The following is a 16036-nucleotide window of genomic DNA, read 5'->3' on the forward strand; positions in this document are numbered from 1 at the left end:
AAAGATCTGAATCAGGGAACGCCAAAAATTGGACCATTGCAATTTCGCCAGACATGCTCACCTCCTCAACACTCCCCCTTCCCCTTCTCCCTCCCGATTCTGCTCCGTTTGGGCGTTTTCAATTATATTTCTTGATTATGGTTCCCTGACCACGATATCCCAGAGATCAGCTGCTAATTGCGCCTTTCACGGCTCCCTCACGTCATCGAGTGCCTCTGTGATTCGCTTCTTCACCCGTGCTTCTCGGCAATATTGTCTTGACGGCTCCTGAAGGCCTTCTCAGCACGTCAATTGCCAGTCTCGTGCCTCAGAATATCCAGAATAGGCCTCTTTGTGTAGCCCTTCGATTTAGTCCTTGCCAAACCCCTCCTCACGACGTCATCGCTCGAATCCCTCGTCAATGCCTCCTAAGCGCAAGCGCTCTACAACCGTCTCGTCCGTCAAGAACTCGGCTATGGACATTGCTCAGCCCTCATCGCGTGACGCTTCGGGAGAGGATGCTGAGGATCCCGTGCTCCAAGAAATTGCGTCGAAGAAAGAGCGACAAAATGATGCCTCCCACGTCCCTTCCAAGCGCGTACGGTCGACCAAAAATGGCATGTCCGATGATGGCGAAGACCTTGATGGTACCAGCAGGAAGAGCCGGCGAACATCGTCAAGTGAGAATAACGCGAAGAAGGCGGCACTAGACCGAGCCGAGCACGGAGAGAACGGAGAAGCTGGCAACATGAGGATGCCAGATCCCCCAAAAGCTGGCTTGGTTGACCCGAACGGCTACAAGACAAATCCGCCACCGGTTGGGAGACCCGTACGTATCTACGCCGATGGAGTTTTCGATCTATTTCACCTGGGGCACATGCGACAGCTTCAGCAAGCCAAGACGGCGTTCCCAGACGTCTACCTCATAGTCGGAGTGACTGGAGACAAGGAAACACACCGAAGGAAGGGCCTAACCGTTCTCTCTGCGAGAGAGCGTGCCGAAAGCGTGCGGCATTGCAAATGGGTAGACGAGGTAGTGGAAGACTGCCCCTGGATCATTGCTGATGCGCCCGAATTCATCGAGATGCACAAAATTGATTATGTTGCACACGACGACATTCCCTATGGCGCAGCCGAAGGAGATGACATCTATGCTCCTATCAAAGAGAAGGGCATGTTCTTGGTAACGCAAAGGACTGAGGGTCTCAGCACCACCGGCATCATTACAAAGTCAGCATATTCACCATTACTAGATGCATGCATATACTGAGTTTGAGCTAGGATCGTCCGTGATTACGACCAATACATTGACCGCCAGCTGAAGCGTGGCACTTCTCGTAAAGAGCTGAATATATCATGGCTGAAGAAGAACGAACTGGAGATTAAGCGAAATATGACCGAGTTGCGAGACAGCATCAAAGCGAATTGGACAACGACAGGCCAAGAGCTCAGCAAAGATCTCAAGCAGTTTTGGCAATCCAGCCGACCAGCGAGCCCTGCTAGGACTCCAACTCAAGAGAGACATGAAGGTGCATTGATGCCGAATGCAGCAGTTGCTGCATCTCCATCCGCTCTATCCCGCCTGAGTCACCTGGATATTCCACGCGTACCTAGTGCACAAGAGAGAGGATCTTCCGAGTTCGCTGCTGGATATAGCCTTGGATTGATTGGTGGCGTGCGGGCATGGGTGAGTATCTCCTTACGCCTCTTGAGAGACGAACCCCGAACTTCTCTGACCACTTGTAGATGGCGCGGAGCAGGCGAAATCTGAATGATAGTAGGCCACAGAGCCCCTCCAGTGAAGGCAGCTCCGACGATCAGAGCATGAAAGATCCGCCACGAGGGCGATCTGGCAAACAGCCGCAAAGTGATGAGATGGACGTCCGAGCTTAATATTCCCGCTTCCCGTCAACGCTCTCTGTTCACCCTAATCGCCCACCAGTCTTGCTCCCTCCTCACTCACTCATGCGTTCTCATTGTGCGCTTGTCCTTCTAGATCTCGGTGCCTTAGACATCGAAAAGGGCAATGGCGGTCAAAACATCCTATTTCTTTGGCTCGCTCTATGCTTGTACTCCACTTATACATGTATGGCAAGCAAACGACAAATGCAGATTCGCTGCTGGATCTGCTGGCTGCCAGCGAAGTACGCATATTGCCACATCTTCGCCCTGAAATCATACATCGTAATTCACGTCTTTTACAACATGTCCTCCAGCGCGGGAACGCGATGGAATTCCCTAATAATATTCTTCAGCTTGCCCTTCAAAATGTACTTCGCAAGAGGGTGATTCCAATTGCTACTTATCCGTCACGTTGTCTTGCACAATCGTTGGACTGTCTTCTTCAGATCCTTTATCTACATCGTCCTCGCCTCTGTAATGGATTGCTCTGTGTGCCACATAATTAGTTGATAAACCCCGAGAACCTTTATTCACGCAGCAGCGTAATGCTGAAACCAAATCATCACTGACAACCACCCTCAGCCAACATTGCTCGAAGATAAAGACAGAGTCTAAACCACTCTACATTCTGTCGTTACAGGGACTTTGGTCACCACTACTCAACCGATCACGCGATAACAGCTTAAGTCGGATACCTTTGAACCTCTTCAGGTTAAGTTAATGCCGATACCAGTAAACGCGATAGCAAACAACAATGTGTTATGTCGTCTTTGCATACGGGACTTGCGACTGCCCTCCTACGCCCTGCTATCCGTACATCCAGTATTGCTCTCAGGCGAGAATGGAAGCTCCCATCCGAGCTTGTCAGCCGGGTCATCGTGGTTCTAGGTTTCTCTGGACCGGTAGGATCTGTTCCATGTGCCATCAGACCGAGAGAGAAAAGCTCCGAGCGGAGCGATTGGCGATGCGGAGAAGGTGGTCTACAATGCAAGGGCGTGGTAGGCGGATTTACACATAGGACGAGCATAGTAGAGAGGAAAGCTTTCCGCGCATACTATTAGGCGTTTATTGGGTGATGGAAAGAATAAATGTTTCAGAAGGCAAGGGGCCTAGGGTTAAAATGGTCCTCCGTTCGCCCTATTTCTTTAAACCAATTCAGGAGTTAGAGATGTGGAGCAAAGATCCTTGGCCATACCCAAAAGTAGTAACGGTTACCAGGTGTGTTGCTGCCTGACCAGGCATTCAGGGCTCAAGGCTGTTGGAATATAAATCAACGTCTTCACCACTTCCTGAGGACGCACTTGTCTCCCTCTGGCAGCGATTTTCATGGACATCCCACTACCACGCCGCCCCTCCAGCATGATCCTTTCTTCAGCCTTCCATCTCTACTCTCTGTCCCCACACACAATCGGGTCTCGTCGTGAATCGTCGCTTTGTTTTCTTTGCCCTGCCAATTTTCTGACACTCTGAGGACCCGCAAGACGTACACTCTCCGGGTGGTTAGAGTTTCTAACAAGTTATCAGCTTTGCTGTTACTTCGGCTGACGATGAATCACGCTGCTTGCCATCACAGACGACAATACGGACGCAACTCGTTTCCGCCCATCGCACTTACGTTGGCCGCGATGAGACAGCAGGCGGCAATATGTAGTCATGGTGGAAAGGCAGAGCCACCGTGCTTGAGCCAAGCAATCGCGATGAGATTGTCCTGACCAGAGCGGCCAGCGACTTTTGTGCAGCACACCACGCGGCAGGTCACAGGCCTTCTCCTCGGTGTCCTTGCATCCCACAACGAAAGATCTCAGATCGTCAATCCAGGATTTCCGATGCCTCCAGCTGGATGACATGCCGCTTGAGTGAGAAGTAAGCACAGGACTCCCACGACCTTTGCTTTTTGCCCCTCGAATCCCAGTCGTCTCGGAACCCCCTCAAAACCTACTGCAGGTTGCCCTGTTTTCGTCAAAAAGTGAGGCTGCTGGGAGAAGAGCCGGATATGCATGCGGCTGCGCGACCCTAATCTCGCTTGGTGCCCGCTGAACTTCGAGTTACCCGGATTGGTCGCCCGCTCACACTTGCAGGCAAAACGTACCTACCAGTCTGTCTTTGTCGCGGTGCTACGATGGCCGGTAGTGGGCCGAAAAACTGCGACATTGCCGCTGGCGCGCATCTCACGATAGAGAAATATGTGGAGCAGCGAATACTATGGCGGTGTGACCGGCTGGGAGGGCCTGCGCTTCAGCTTCACCCTCGGAGCAAGGAGCTTTGCCCTGGCCTTAGTTGACGTGCGCTCAATACTTGACAAAGGCCGAAGACGACGTGATCGCCACACGGATCATGGCGTTGAAGGAGGCGCCTCCTGACTGCTTGGACCATTGTGCTTTAGAATAAGAAAGAATGCAAAGGCCCCAACTTCTCTCTCGCTGTACTGTACATTGCAACACAAAACACAGGAACGAGACTAGTCAGCCTCTGTTTAGAAAATTCCGCACCTTGCTGCGTCTCACCCTGCCCCAGCGTTGCATCTGGAATAAGACCTTTATTCTTATTCTTTCAGTCCGTCCTCTTTTGTTCCTCCTCGCTTTGATTTCCTTCGCCGTCCTGCTCATCCGGAAGCCGTCTCCTGCGCTTCCGAAAACGGCCTGTATCATTCTTTGAACCCGGCTTGCCATTCTGTACACCCCCCAACATGTATCTCCGTCGCAAGCCCTGATCTCGCCTCTCAAAACACTTCCTTCCGACTTGCCATTAGCTTGAGCACATGAGAAAGGTATCTATACACAAGCGCGAAACCCACATCTTACTGCATCTCCGTGCTTGTCTGACTCGGGAGGGTCTGGCTCGCTCATGCGGCCTCCCGCATCATCAGTCAAACACTTAGCGACACGTTTTCAGCTTGTGTCTCAACAAACCGCCTTGTCTCTTGTATGGTTTGGTGGCTAACCTGTCCCAGTTCGCGCTTGTAGCCTCGCATGCATTTTTCTTGAGCGTTCGCTGCCCCTCACATATCAACACCACTGCACCCTTACCGCACCTATTCAGTAAATTACCCTGAAGAGACCCTACTCAGGGAGACTACTCGCCTGCTGCCAGTCCATGACGGTCCGTCATACGTTAGGAAAGAAGAGCGATAGCTTCAGCCGGCAAAAGAAGATGGGCTCCCAGACTCAAAAGGCCACCGGTAGCAATACCACTACCACTGCCACTACCTTTGGGTCTGCTGACCAACATCCGTATATCTGTCACCAAGTTGCTGCAGATGGGGAGGGCAAGTCGGCTAGCACATCTACGGCGGGGTCAATGTGTTACAGGAGATGTAGTATCCAGGACAGTCCATCGCACGAGGAGGCACACAGCATTAGACAAAAGAGAGGGGCCCAAGAGAGGAGCAGTTTTGCTAGAGACGAAGTCGGGTTACCGAACATCCCAGAGCAACTTGTCCAGTTGATCATGAACATAATACCACGGCCAGAAGCGGCAGAACTGAAGGCAGCCTACCAATACGCTGGTCTGTACCCGCCGATAACGAAACAGTCTCTGAGCGAGCTTGACATTCAGAACATTATCAACAACATTAAGTTACGTCATGACGTTAACTTTGACCGTGACCTAAGCTTCAGACCGAATCTCGATGGTGCCAAGGGACGGGAGAAGTTACGAGCTGCGGGCATGTATTGGAAGGCCTTGACCGCTGAATTAGAACTCTACGCCCGGTTGTTTCAAGGAAGTCCATCCCTTTCTAACTCCCAAAACATCGATTGGTCCAGCCTCATTCACCATGCACAAAAGAGAATCCCTTTGATGTTTAAGACAGTAAGGGAAGTACTGAAAAGTTTGGTGCCGGATAGGGATCAGTCGAGAGTAGATGAGCATTTAGATTCAGAGATGCTGATGCAAGAGATTGAGAAGGGGGTTTGTGATCTGCCACGGCTCGCAGAGTGGATGGCACATCTGTTGAAAGAGCACTGCGCGCCGATGAGGGATGAGTGGGTGGATAGAATGGTGGAGTGGGTAAACTCGGGTGATAGGAACCGAAGTTCAGAGCTAATCGTTGATGGACTGCGCGAATTGCTTGGGATATTGGAGGCTATGAAACTCGTAAGTTGCTTTTCATTTGACGCAGATCTTTAAGGCTAAACCCGCAAAGGATGTTGCCAATCACCAGATCAAGAATCTAAAGGCACTGTTGATCGAAGATACCATCAACTTTGAGCGGAATTACCACCTAGGCCGAATCGTCGAGCGACGAGGACGTATCAACACTGAAGCTGCCGAGCAATGGTATGCCTCCGCCCTTCAGCGTTTCCGACAGCAATCTTGTACGCCGCCTCCAAAAGACAACATGCGAGTTCAACTTGGAGTCTTCGTCCGAGCCGTTGTCTCAATGCTCTTTTCAAGAGGCCCAAGCTGTGAATTTCCAGAGACGTTTTATCTAGACCAAGAGCGCCTCCTCGCCTTGAGGTCAGAGATCCTTGACATCGTCTTTTTCGAGATTTGCTTCGACATGTTCGGGCAGTTGCTGAAAGTCCTGAAATACAATGGCCCAATACCATATGCTAGAAAAGCTGATCTACGTGCGTCACTATTGGCAATTATCAGGGAAGGTGCATACCACGGTTCTTCTCAGTGGATAAGTAACCGCGAGAACATCTCTTTGGAGCTGTTTAGGCATGCGTGGCAGGTCACTGGCGGCCAACAAACCTTCCATCCCGATGTTGATCTCATCCAGACGGCAACAAAACATCTGGACATGATGTTCGAGAATTCATTCTCAACACATGCCTGCGTCCTCGAAGATGCGATTCTCCCACAGATATTAACATGCATACACGGTCATCTACACTCCTCACCCTATGAACTATTCCAAACGCTTGTCGCTCCTACCACACCTCCACCGCCACCACCCGCACCTCATCATCCATCAGTCACCATTCAACATGATACGTCATCCCCCTATCCCGGCCAATTCTCTGATATCTCAAACCGCATCTCCCACATCGTGCTTCTCCACTGGAGAATATGGGGACCTATCGTATACGTCCTGCCCGATGACCAACCGACCCCAACTTCGAAAATACCAGAAGACGTGCCTTCAACGCCACAATCACATACCCTCCCAGCTCCACCAGTGGATAGCGGGTCAAACACCGTCGAGCCTTTAGATCCAGGACAAGAAACACAGCTTGCTGGTCCAGCACCCGAGGCTCCAATTTACAAGTAATATCCTATGCTCTCATGGACGATCTGGCGCCCTTAATAATGCTCCTTATGTTCCTAAGATTTTTAAGCCTCTCTCTATTATCAGTTGATTACGTTTCTCTTTCTCTGTATCATACAGAATGCATCACACGCCCGTTCGTTCTTCAAACCCAAAACACCAGACCCCCAACCCACGTCATCAGCTCAACAAAATACGTTCTGAATACTAAGAACCCAAGAAATCTAGAGGAAAAAGATAGAGTTGTAGAGGGTGCTAGTGGTAGCTGACGTTTCATGATAGACTGAGATTTTCTTTATTTCTTTTTTTTATTTGTTTGACAATTTTAAGCAGCATTGACGCATTTTCGCACTCGGGTTTGGGTTCAGGGAGTAAATGGATCAGGATAAAGAATCTCTGGACTGAAAATAGGTTTCGTGGTATTTTTTTTCCTTTGCATCAGCGAAAGCGGATAGCTTTTCAAGGAGGTTTGAGCAAAATATTAATTATTAACCTTTTTATTCTAATTATTTATCGTATGTGCTGCGTGCTAGGGCATATCGCGATTCTAACAACTGTTCTTGGTGATGTCACGCTAGATCCCCATGGGTAAACTCAATGATGTCTATACTCTGGCGAGTACCTCACAAGTCAGAACCCAAGACCCTTCCTCCACATTGCCATCCTAAATCTCGCCCACCCCCTTCCTCACCAACCCACAGCCCAAACCATCCTCAATCCATACCAATCCCTCCCGATTGGCACCTCGCCATTCCCCAGGATCTGCTGCTTACCCACCGCAGCGCGCACCTAACTACACTGATCCTAGCCATGATCTACACCTACCACCTCACACCATCGCTCGTGCTCGCCGGTGGATGTTACCCCGCCTACGCGGTACCAAACGCAATGAGGCAAAATTCCGCAGAACAGAGTGGGTTTAAGGCGTGCCGCGGGCGAGGCTGATACATAAGCATTTCCTTGCCGGGCTGCCGATTGCTTGCAGGCTTCTTTAGAATTTGCTTGATTGCGAGGGTCTGATTCTTGGATGTCTAGAGAATTGTTGCACGTGTCGCGTGCGATAGACTCAGCGGATCTGATTCAAACTCCCCATCTCCCTACCTACCTTCTTTTGACCTCATCGCATCGCATCTCATCTCATCCCAAAGTTCCGTCCTTCAAATGAAACGCGATAACATCGAGCAACCGCAATGAAGATCCCACCACAACCAGTCAAAGCCCTCCACGGCGATCCACGATGGTCGTACATATCGCCGCTTGCGTCTTGGGCGCCTGTCATCGTGCTGTCACTTCTAGGGTTGTGCATCATTCAGATTTGTCTAGGGGCAGTTTGGATTAGCAAGATGAAAGGGGATTTGAATTTGTATGTTCGATTTCATATTGCATTCTTTAAGATGTTGGCAGGGAAGAGACAGAGGGGTTTGATTCATTGGTGTATAGCTGAGATGTAGGACTGTGGAGTGAGAGAGGGAGATGCAGACTTCTGTCTCCGTTCGCGAATGCGCAAGTACTCCCATCTCAACATCCGAATGGAGATAGACCTCAACATCTCACTTCCTACCTCTCCAATCCCAGCCTAGGACCACCTTAATCTCCCCACACTCCCCCACTCCACCCCATCACCCATCCGCAAACTCCAATCCCCAAACTAATCTCCCTGGCCCCCCGCCCACAGTGCCTTAGTCCTTCAACCTCTTGTTCTCCCCTGCCTCTCCCTCTTCAACACCGTCCCCTCTGCACACCTGCACCTCTACTCCCGAACCAACAATCCCCTCCTCGCACTCTGGTTCTCTTCTATAATGGCTCTACTCTACCTCGCATCCGCTCTCATCGACATTGCCGCCTGCGCTGGCTCAACCCTCCGCTCCGAATGCCCATCCAGCGCAAATCACGGCACCACAGGGCCCAACATCAACCAGAACATGTGGAACGCGAGCGTTGGGCTATGGATAGTGAGTTTTGTGGGATATGCTTTATTGGCGTATATGGCCGCCGCTGTATGGTGGGGATTTCGGAAGAAGGAGAAGGAGGGGGGTGAGTTGGAGTTAGCTGAGGATGAGGTCGGCGGCAGAAGTGGAAATCCTAATCCGACAATTAGGACGAGGGGGATTGGGGAAGGGAGGAGAGTGCGGGACTGGGAGGAAGAGATGTTGACGGAGGATCAGAGGGCCGAGCGGTTAAGGAAGGCAGAGGAGAAGTGGAGGAAGGTGCTAAATTTGTAAAACTCTAGTGGGATTGAACCACGCATGTGAGACTGTAGATATGTGGAGGTGTATTATGTAGTGTGGTCGCATCTAACCGCATCCAAATGTTCCTTTCTGCTTTGCACCACGGTCAGCTCTAGCAGTAGCCAGTAGAATACTTCTCGATCGTGATCGGGACCGAATGAAGAAATGTTATAACCCGTAAATGATATCCCGGTCAATGGCGATGGCGCTATAATGCTAGAGTAGCAGATTCGAACACAGCTGTTATGTGAGACCTTTCCGACACCGCTGCAAGGGAAGAAAATTGCTATTAGATAGAAATAATTGAATAAAGATGATCTGGCGGCTGCGGGCCGCGGGTCGCAGAGAAACACTCAGGGGTAGTGATCAAAGATTGTAAGGAGTGAGGCGAAGACAAAGACCTATTAATCTCCATGTCTATTTGTGTCTTCTTCGAGTTCCCTCTCGAATTCAAGCCTCTCCTGACGATATACGGGGTTGTCTAACTGATGTGTCTATTAGTAAAAGGGTTGGGATCATGATACGGAAGGGGAGCTTTACCTCGACGATCAGATCTACGTAAACGATGTGCGACGTTCTCATGCCCCTTTACAGCATCCCCAAAACCACTAGAATCCGCCTTCCTCATAGGCGCGTCCTCGATCCAGCTTTAGTAGTAGTAAGGGCTGGCTAGGTCCTTAAGCTAAGCCTGCTTTGTCTTAATAAATATATTGATACAATCCTTGTGGACATTATGACCCCGGAGGACCTGCAGTTATTGATCACCCACCTACTTCAAACGCCATATAGTAAAAGAAACACTTCCCATCCATCGGCTTGCGTTTGCCATCGGTTAAGATGTTCAATACTTATCCAAAGTCTCATGAACATAATTCTACTGTCTAACCTCTTAGCCATCTTACTCAACACTAGCATCAGCGCCCTAGCTCCGACCCCTAGTCGCAGTCTTTTGCTTTGTCAAGACCCTTGCTTTAGAGGTGAACCGGAGATCAAAATTGGACCCAGAGCGTCGGAGAGAGATACTGAGTGGGTTATCTTGGGTTCCTTGGATTTGGGCATCTTGGGGGTAGGCTCGATATAGCTGACGGCGTTTCGCTTGCGAGTTGACCGACTGACTGTGAGGTCCTTTTCTGCATCGACGTCAAGCGCTTCAGATGTAGCTATGCGCAGCGTTCCCAACCGTACGTAATACGTTTCAACTCGCCGTTTTTTAGGCTGTAACTTCTTAGTTTGTTAGTACGTTTTAACATAAAGGGAGAATTTAAATCCACTTATAGGGCGTAACTGTTACAGCTTACAATCCTCCTATGTTTTAACAGCTTATAAGACGTTACAGCGTATACAGTCTACTAAGTCCCCTATTTTACTGTAAATATAACCCTGCTAGAGCTAGTTTTTTTACAGTTAAAAAGCCTTAATTATTAAGCTAAAAAGCTTATTTTTATTATAAGTAATAGTCTTTCTACTTTTAAAAAAAGACCTCTTATAATTACAGCTTATAAAAAAGATAAATAAAAAGTTAAGAGTAATTTTATATAGTATAAAGTAAAAAAGTTATTTAACTTATTTTTACTAAGTAAAAGAGTTAGTAAATAAAGGGCTATTATTATTAGCTATAGTAACGTCTTTATAGTAGCTGTTATAGTACTACTGCAACTCTGTTATTTTCTGCTGCTTTTTATATAAGCAGCTGCTAGTAAGAAGGCTTATGTTAATAAAAAAAGTCCTTTTAAAGCTTTTATTATAATAGTTACTACTAGGTAACTTGCGTTATATAGGCTTTTAAGTAACATTATTATTATTAGCTTTAGCTTTAGCCTTTGCATTAATATACTTTTAAAAAACAGCTTTTATTAAAGCCTTAGCTTTTTTATGCTATGTAAAGTGCTTTCTTTAGTAGTCCTTAAACTAAATAAGACAAAGTTAAAAGTTTAAAATTATTACTATATAGTAATAAAATATAAGTAGCTTAATAATAAACTTTTCTTAGTATGTAAGCAACTTCTTTATGCTAAATACTACGCTAGATTTAAAGTAGTAATTATTACTTTTACCTTTAAGTTTATTACTTATACATAAAAGCTTAGTATAAAGGTGTTACAGGTTAATAATAAACATCTAGAGAGAGCTATAGAAGCTGTTACCCTTAAGGCGTTTTATTATAAAGTAAAAGACTTTAAAAAACTTATAAAAGTAATTAACTTTTTTTTATTTATTCTTAGTAATAACTTTAGTAAAAGTAGAGTTACTAAAGATAGTAAAGTTTATAAAGTTATTATTAGTGCTTTTTTACTTATGTATAAACTTAGTAATAGTGTTCTTAAGCTTAAAACAGCAAAGAAGCATAAAATAAATGCTGTGCTAGTGTACGCTACTGTCTTATATAAGATTAAGCGTTCTAAAGCTCTAAAAAGAGTTATTATTATTAAAAGTAGCCTAAAAAGTTATAAAAGCTTTTTATTATTTATATAATACTAGCACTATGTTTATAAAATTATAAAGTTTTCTAACAACTTTATAGTAGTAATAAAGGTTAAATTATTTCTAAGAAGCTACTTAAGTAAGCTTTACTTTAAAAGCACTTATTTCTTTACTATAGATAACTGCTTTTACTACTAGCTAGATTATATAGCTAGCGCAGTGTATATAGTGCTTAGAGGTAAGAGGCATATTAAAATGTTAAGTAAAAGTAGAAATAGTTTTATTATTATTATTTAATATATTATTAGCTACTAAATAATAAAATTTTAATATAATTTTAAAGTTATTAATAACTTTAATAATCTCTAGCACTTAATTTACTCTAGTATAGTTACTATATAGGTTATAAAAGCTAATTAAGATGTTATAGTGTTAGTAGTTAACATTTACATAGTATTATTAGTTAGTGTTTAGTTTAATAAGAGATACTAAAACACTAAACTAATAAGCTAAAGTACACCTACTAATAAAGTGTAATACTACACCTAGGAAAAAGAAGTAGTTTAAAGAAGTCTATATATTAACACTTAACATAATTTTGCTTTAGGCTATTTTTAGCATTATTTAAATCTCCTACTTTTACTGTGTATATCCCTACTGCATATAGAACAAATATGTAGTGTTAGACGCTAGAAGAGCAGTAAGAAGATTAGCTTTATTTTAAGTAATAATGCTTTAAAGTTTTACTAATAATGCTATATAAAAAAAAATATTATAAAGTATTACTTAGTTAATAACTACTACTTATAAAGCTTTCTTTTACTAAACACTATAAAAGATAATATATAATAAGCCTATAACTTTATAAGCTGCTTTAAATAAACTTAAAAAAATTCTTAGCTTATTAAGTAAAAAAGCACTCTTACTTTTTTTACTAATATTTATCTAGTGCTCTTTTCTAAGGTAGTAGATAATATAAGTGTAACTATTAACTTTCTTTACCTCTTTATAATTACTTTTAGTGTAGCACCTTTTATAGAGCTATAACTTTATCTTAGAGGCGTTTTTTTTATTATTATACACTAAATTAGCTTTATAAAGCTATATCTAAAATAACTAATAATTACTATATAATTAGCTTTTATGCTTTACTTAGTATTTAAGCTTTTTTAGCCTTAACTTTTTATTTCTTATCTAAATATTATTCTACTTAATAGTAAATAATACTTTATTATTAAAAGTAGAGTTATTTAGGTACTTTTTTATAAGAGCTAAGAGACTATTAAATAGCGTGCTATTATAAAAAAAAACTAAGGACTTTAATAATAAAGACTTTAATTAGGTAAGTTAATAAAAACTAGTGTAATAAGTAACCCTAGTTTAGTAGAAAAAGCTAGCTTAAAAGAATCCTTAGAATAAGGCTATACACCTGCTACACTAAAGGAACTAGAATATCTAGCTTATAATAAGTAAGTTTATAAGTAATTATAATTTTTAACTAAAATTATAAGATCTTACATTTTAATCTCTTTTTTTACTAGCTTCTTAATTATTATATAAACTGCAGAGTTTTTACTTAATTATTACTTTAAAAATATAACTTTAAACACTCTTCTAACGCGTTCTTATAGCTGTCTAATAAGACCTTATATTACTAGGAAATATCATCTCTCTAAGACGTATTACGGTCTGTAATGGGAGCTGGCTCCTACGTACGTTACGGCTTACACTCCTCCTACGTTTCAACGGCTCACGTGACTGCTACGTTCACGTATCTACGAGTCGTAGTACGTACGGTTGGGAACGCTGGCTATGCGAGTAGCTTTCGTAAGGCGAGCCATTGCACCTGTGGGATTGCGGTGATGAGATAGAAATAATATCAGACGCCAAGGAAGGGTAAGAGGAAAGAGGAGAACCCTCAGAGAGAGCGAGGTGCTGGTGAGGGATTAGGGTTGAAATTCCTTCTGTTTGTTTCGATGAGGTGGCAGGTGTGGGGAGTTTTGAGGCTTGGTAGCGCTCTGCAATGTGACAGGGTAGCGGTTTGCAATGTGACAGGCAGTCGTGACTGGGTTACGAGAACACATGATTGCAATGAAAAGGAGGTAATTCCTTGACGTACCCTTAAGAAGGAAAGAAATGATTAGGGAAGAATGGTGAGTGAAAAGGAAGTGCTGTAATAGTTGAGTATTCCATGAGAGCCTATTAGTTATGTAGTGAGATTGGAGCAAAGATGTTTAGGACAGAAATCAATAGCAAAATATTATGGGGAGAGGTGAGTGGGCTTGACTTTTTGTCTATTTAAAGACAAATACCTCCAATTCCATAAGCTAATGGTATGCAAATACACAACTCACAACTCTCATAATCCTGTTTAGTATCCCCTTCACTGCACCAAACCCCAATCCCACCATCTCACCTTACACATGCAACTCAGCAGCCTCTTGCAACTTCAACGATCCCGCATCGTAGTACTTCTTGAGCGCTTTCGTGACTTCTTTTGCATAGAAAGCCTCCACCTGCTCCGGACATCGCCCAATGAACGTCTCCGGTTTGAGCAACTCCTTCAACTCCCCAATAATCGGCTTGAAGAAGTCGGTCCTCTGAATCCTCTCAATAAGGTCATTGTCCCTGCCATGTTGCTTCACTTCCGCTCCAGCTTCATGACTCAGGACCCTAATCTCCTCGTGTGCATCTTGACGCGAGACTCCCTTCTTCACCAACGCCATGATGATGTTCTCTGTTGCCATAAAAGGCAGCTCAGCCTCAACGCGCTTCTTGATGACGGCGGGATAGACGACGAGACCAGAAGCGATATTGTTGAGGAGGATGAGGTTGGCATCAGCACAGAGGAAGGATTGCGGGAGACACATGCGGCGGATAGCGCTGTCGTCGAGAGTCCGCTCCATCCATTGCGCGGCGTACGTTGCTGAAGCATCGGCGTTAAGGTTCCGGAGTTTGCGGCCAAGGGAGCAGAGACGCTCGCTGCGCATGGGATTGCGCTTGTAGGCCATGGCGGATGACCCAATCTGTGTTGACTCGAAGGGTTCCTCTAATTCCTTGAAGGAGGCAAGAAGACGGATTGCTTGACCTATGTGTTCGCATGTTGCGCCAAAAGAGCTTAGAGCGTTCAGAACATCAGCGTCGATCTTGCGGGGATATGTCTGGCTGGAGATGATGTACGCAGAGTCGAAGCCAGCCTTCTCCGTCACCAATTCGTCAAGTTGGTCGACCTTGGCATGATCTCCATTGAATATTTGTAGGAAAGAAGCCTGCGTGCCAGTCGTGCCTTTGACACCCCTAAACCTCAGGTCATCTCGGGCTCGCTCAAGGTTCTTCAAGTCTTTCAGCAGATCCTGGATCCACAAACACGCTCGCTTTCCCACTGTCGTCAACTGGGCAGGTTGAAGATGGGTGTATGCTAGACAAGGTAGACCCTTGTACTCCTTTGCGAAGGTAGAGAGCTTCTCGATAACAGTCGCTAGTTTGGGAAGCAAGATATCAAGCCCATCCCGGAGGAAGATCCAATCACAAGTCAGCCGATTCCTCAAACGCAAAGTAGACTACCATACCAAGTCCGCATTGTCAGTACAATAACAACTTGTGGCGCCCCAATGAATAATCCCTGCTGCAGCCGGTGCCTTGACTCCAAATGTATGCACATGAGCCATAACATCATGCCTCCTCTTCTTCTCTTCCTCCGCTGCAACCGTGAACTCTTCGTCTTGAATGACCTGGTGAGCCTTCATCTGATGGATAGCCTCATCGGTGATGTCTAGACCAAGCTCTTTCTCGCTCTCTGCCAGCCAGATCCAGAGCTGGCGCCAGGTGCTGAAGCGGTTGCGCGGGCTGAAGAGATATTTCATCTCAGTGCTAGAGTAGCGCGAGTTCAAGGGGTCTTGGTAAGTGTCGTTGCCGGACATGGTGCTTTGTAGGTGTTAGTTAAGGGTAGAGGGGAGCGAGGGGTAGTTGAGGACAGGAAAGCGGGTCGAATTAACAGAGCAGGAATCATGCCTGATAGCTGTATAGCCTTCCAGACAAGTCACATGAGACAATGCTCAAAAATGCGTCCCTTCCTTACCTCAAATCCTGTGGTGAACCTAGTAACACCTGCTGCCAAATAATCAAAAAGCCCGTCGATGAATCTGACTGTGAAGCAATCTCTTAGATTCCTAGGTCAATTGCAAACTCGGATCTATCAGACGACGGTCTGAGGGTAAAGGCCCTTGATTATAATGGTGTTAGCGCGGAGAGTAGATATGGCTCCACCATGCCACCTTCACGCGCGGTGAAA

At 45.4% G+C, this 16036-nt stretch overlaps 4 protein-coding genes across 4 annotated transcripts; 3 read left to right on the forward strand and 1 right to left on the reverse strand.

The window, feature by feature from the left end:
* The first annotated feature begins 66 nt into the window (after positions 1–66).
* On the forward strand, positions 67–2235 carry BDR25DRAFT_345261 (cholinephosphate cytidylyltransferas-like protein). Its single transcript, XM_033694030.1, has 3 exons — positions 67–1209; positions 1261–1666; positions 1726–2235. The coding sequence occupies exons 1-3, from the start codon at positions 401–403 to the stop codon at positions 1870–1872; spliced, it is 1362 nt and encodes a 453-aa protein (XP_033543951.1). The 5' UTR covers positions 67–400; the 3' UTR covers positions 1873–2235.
* Positions 2236–5328: 3093 nt separating this feature from the next.
* BDR25DRAFT_235427 (T-complex 11) lies at positions 5329–7099 on the forward strand (the record flags this gene model as incomplete). Its single annotated transcript, XM_033685511.1, has 2 exons — positions 5329–5976; positions 6026–7099. The coding sequence occupies 2 exons, from the start codon at positions 5329–5331 to the stop codon at positions 7097–7099; spliced, it is 1722 nt and encodes a 573-aa protein (XP_033543952.1).
* A 938-nt stretch (positions 7100–8037) lies between these two features.
* Positions 8038–9450, forward strand: BDR25DRAFT_305890 (uncharacterized protein). The gene is made up of 2 exons (XM_033690512.1): positions 8038–8459; positions 8772–9450. Exons 1-2 carry the CDS (start codon positions 8440–8442, stop codon positions 9316–9318), a joined length of 567 nt encoding a protein of 188 aa, XP_033543953.1. The 5' UTR covers positions 8038–8439; the 3' UTR covers positions 9319–9450.
* Positions 9451–14021: 4571 nt separating this feature from the next.
* On the reverse strand, positions 14022–15973 carry BDR25DRAFT_305892 (putative adenylosuccinate lyase Ade13). Its single transcript, XM_033690513.1, has 3 exons — positions 15824–15973; positions 15315–15669; positions 14022–15266 (listed from the first exon to the last, which is right to left on the reverse strand). Exons 2-3 carry the CDS (start codon positions 15663–15665, stop codon positions 14163–14165), a joined length of 1455 nt encoding a protein of 484 aa, XP_033543954.1. The 5' UTR covers positions 15666–15669; positions 15824–15973; the 3' UTR covers positions 14022–14162.
* Between the last annotated feature and the right edge of the window lie 63 nt (positions 15974–16036).

Source organism: Lindgomyces ingoldianus, assembly GCF_010093535.1.
Source record: "Lindgomyces ingoldianus strain ATCC 200398 unplaced genomic scaffold BDR25scaffold_31, whole genome shotgun sequence".
In the NCBI taxonomy this organism is placed as follows: Eukaryota; Fungi; Ascomycota; class Dothideomycetes; order Pleosporales; family Lindgomycetaceae; genus Lindgomyces; species Lindgomyces ingoldianus.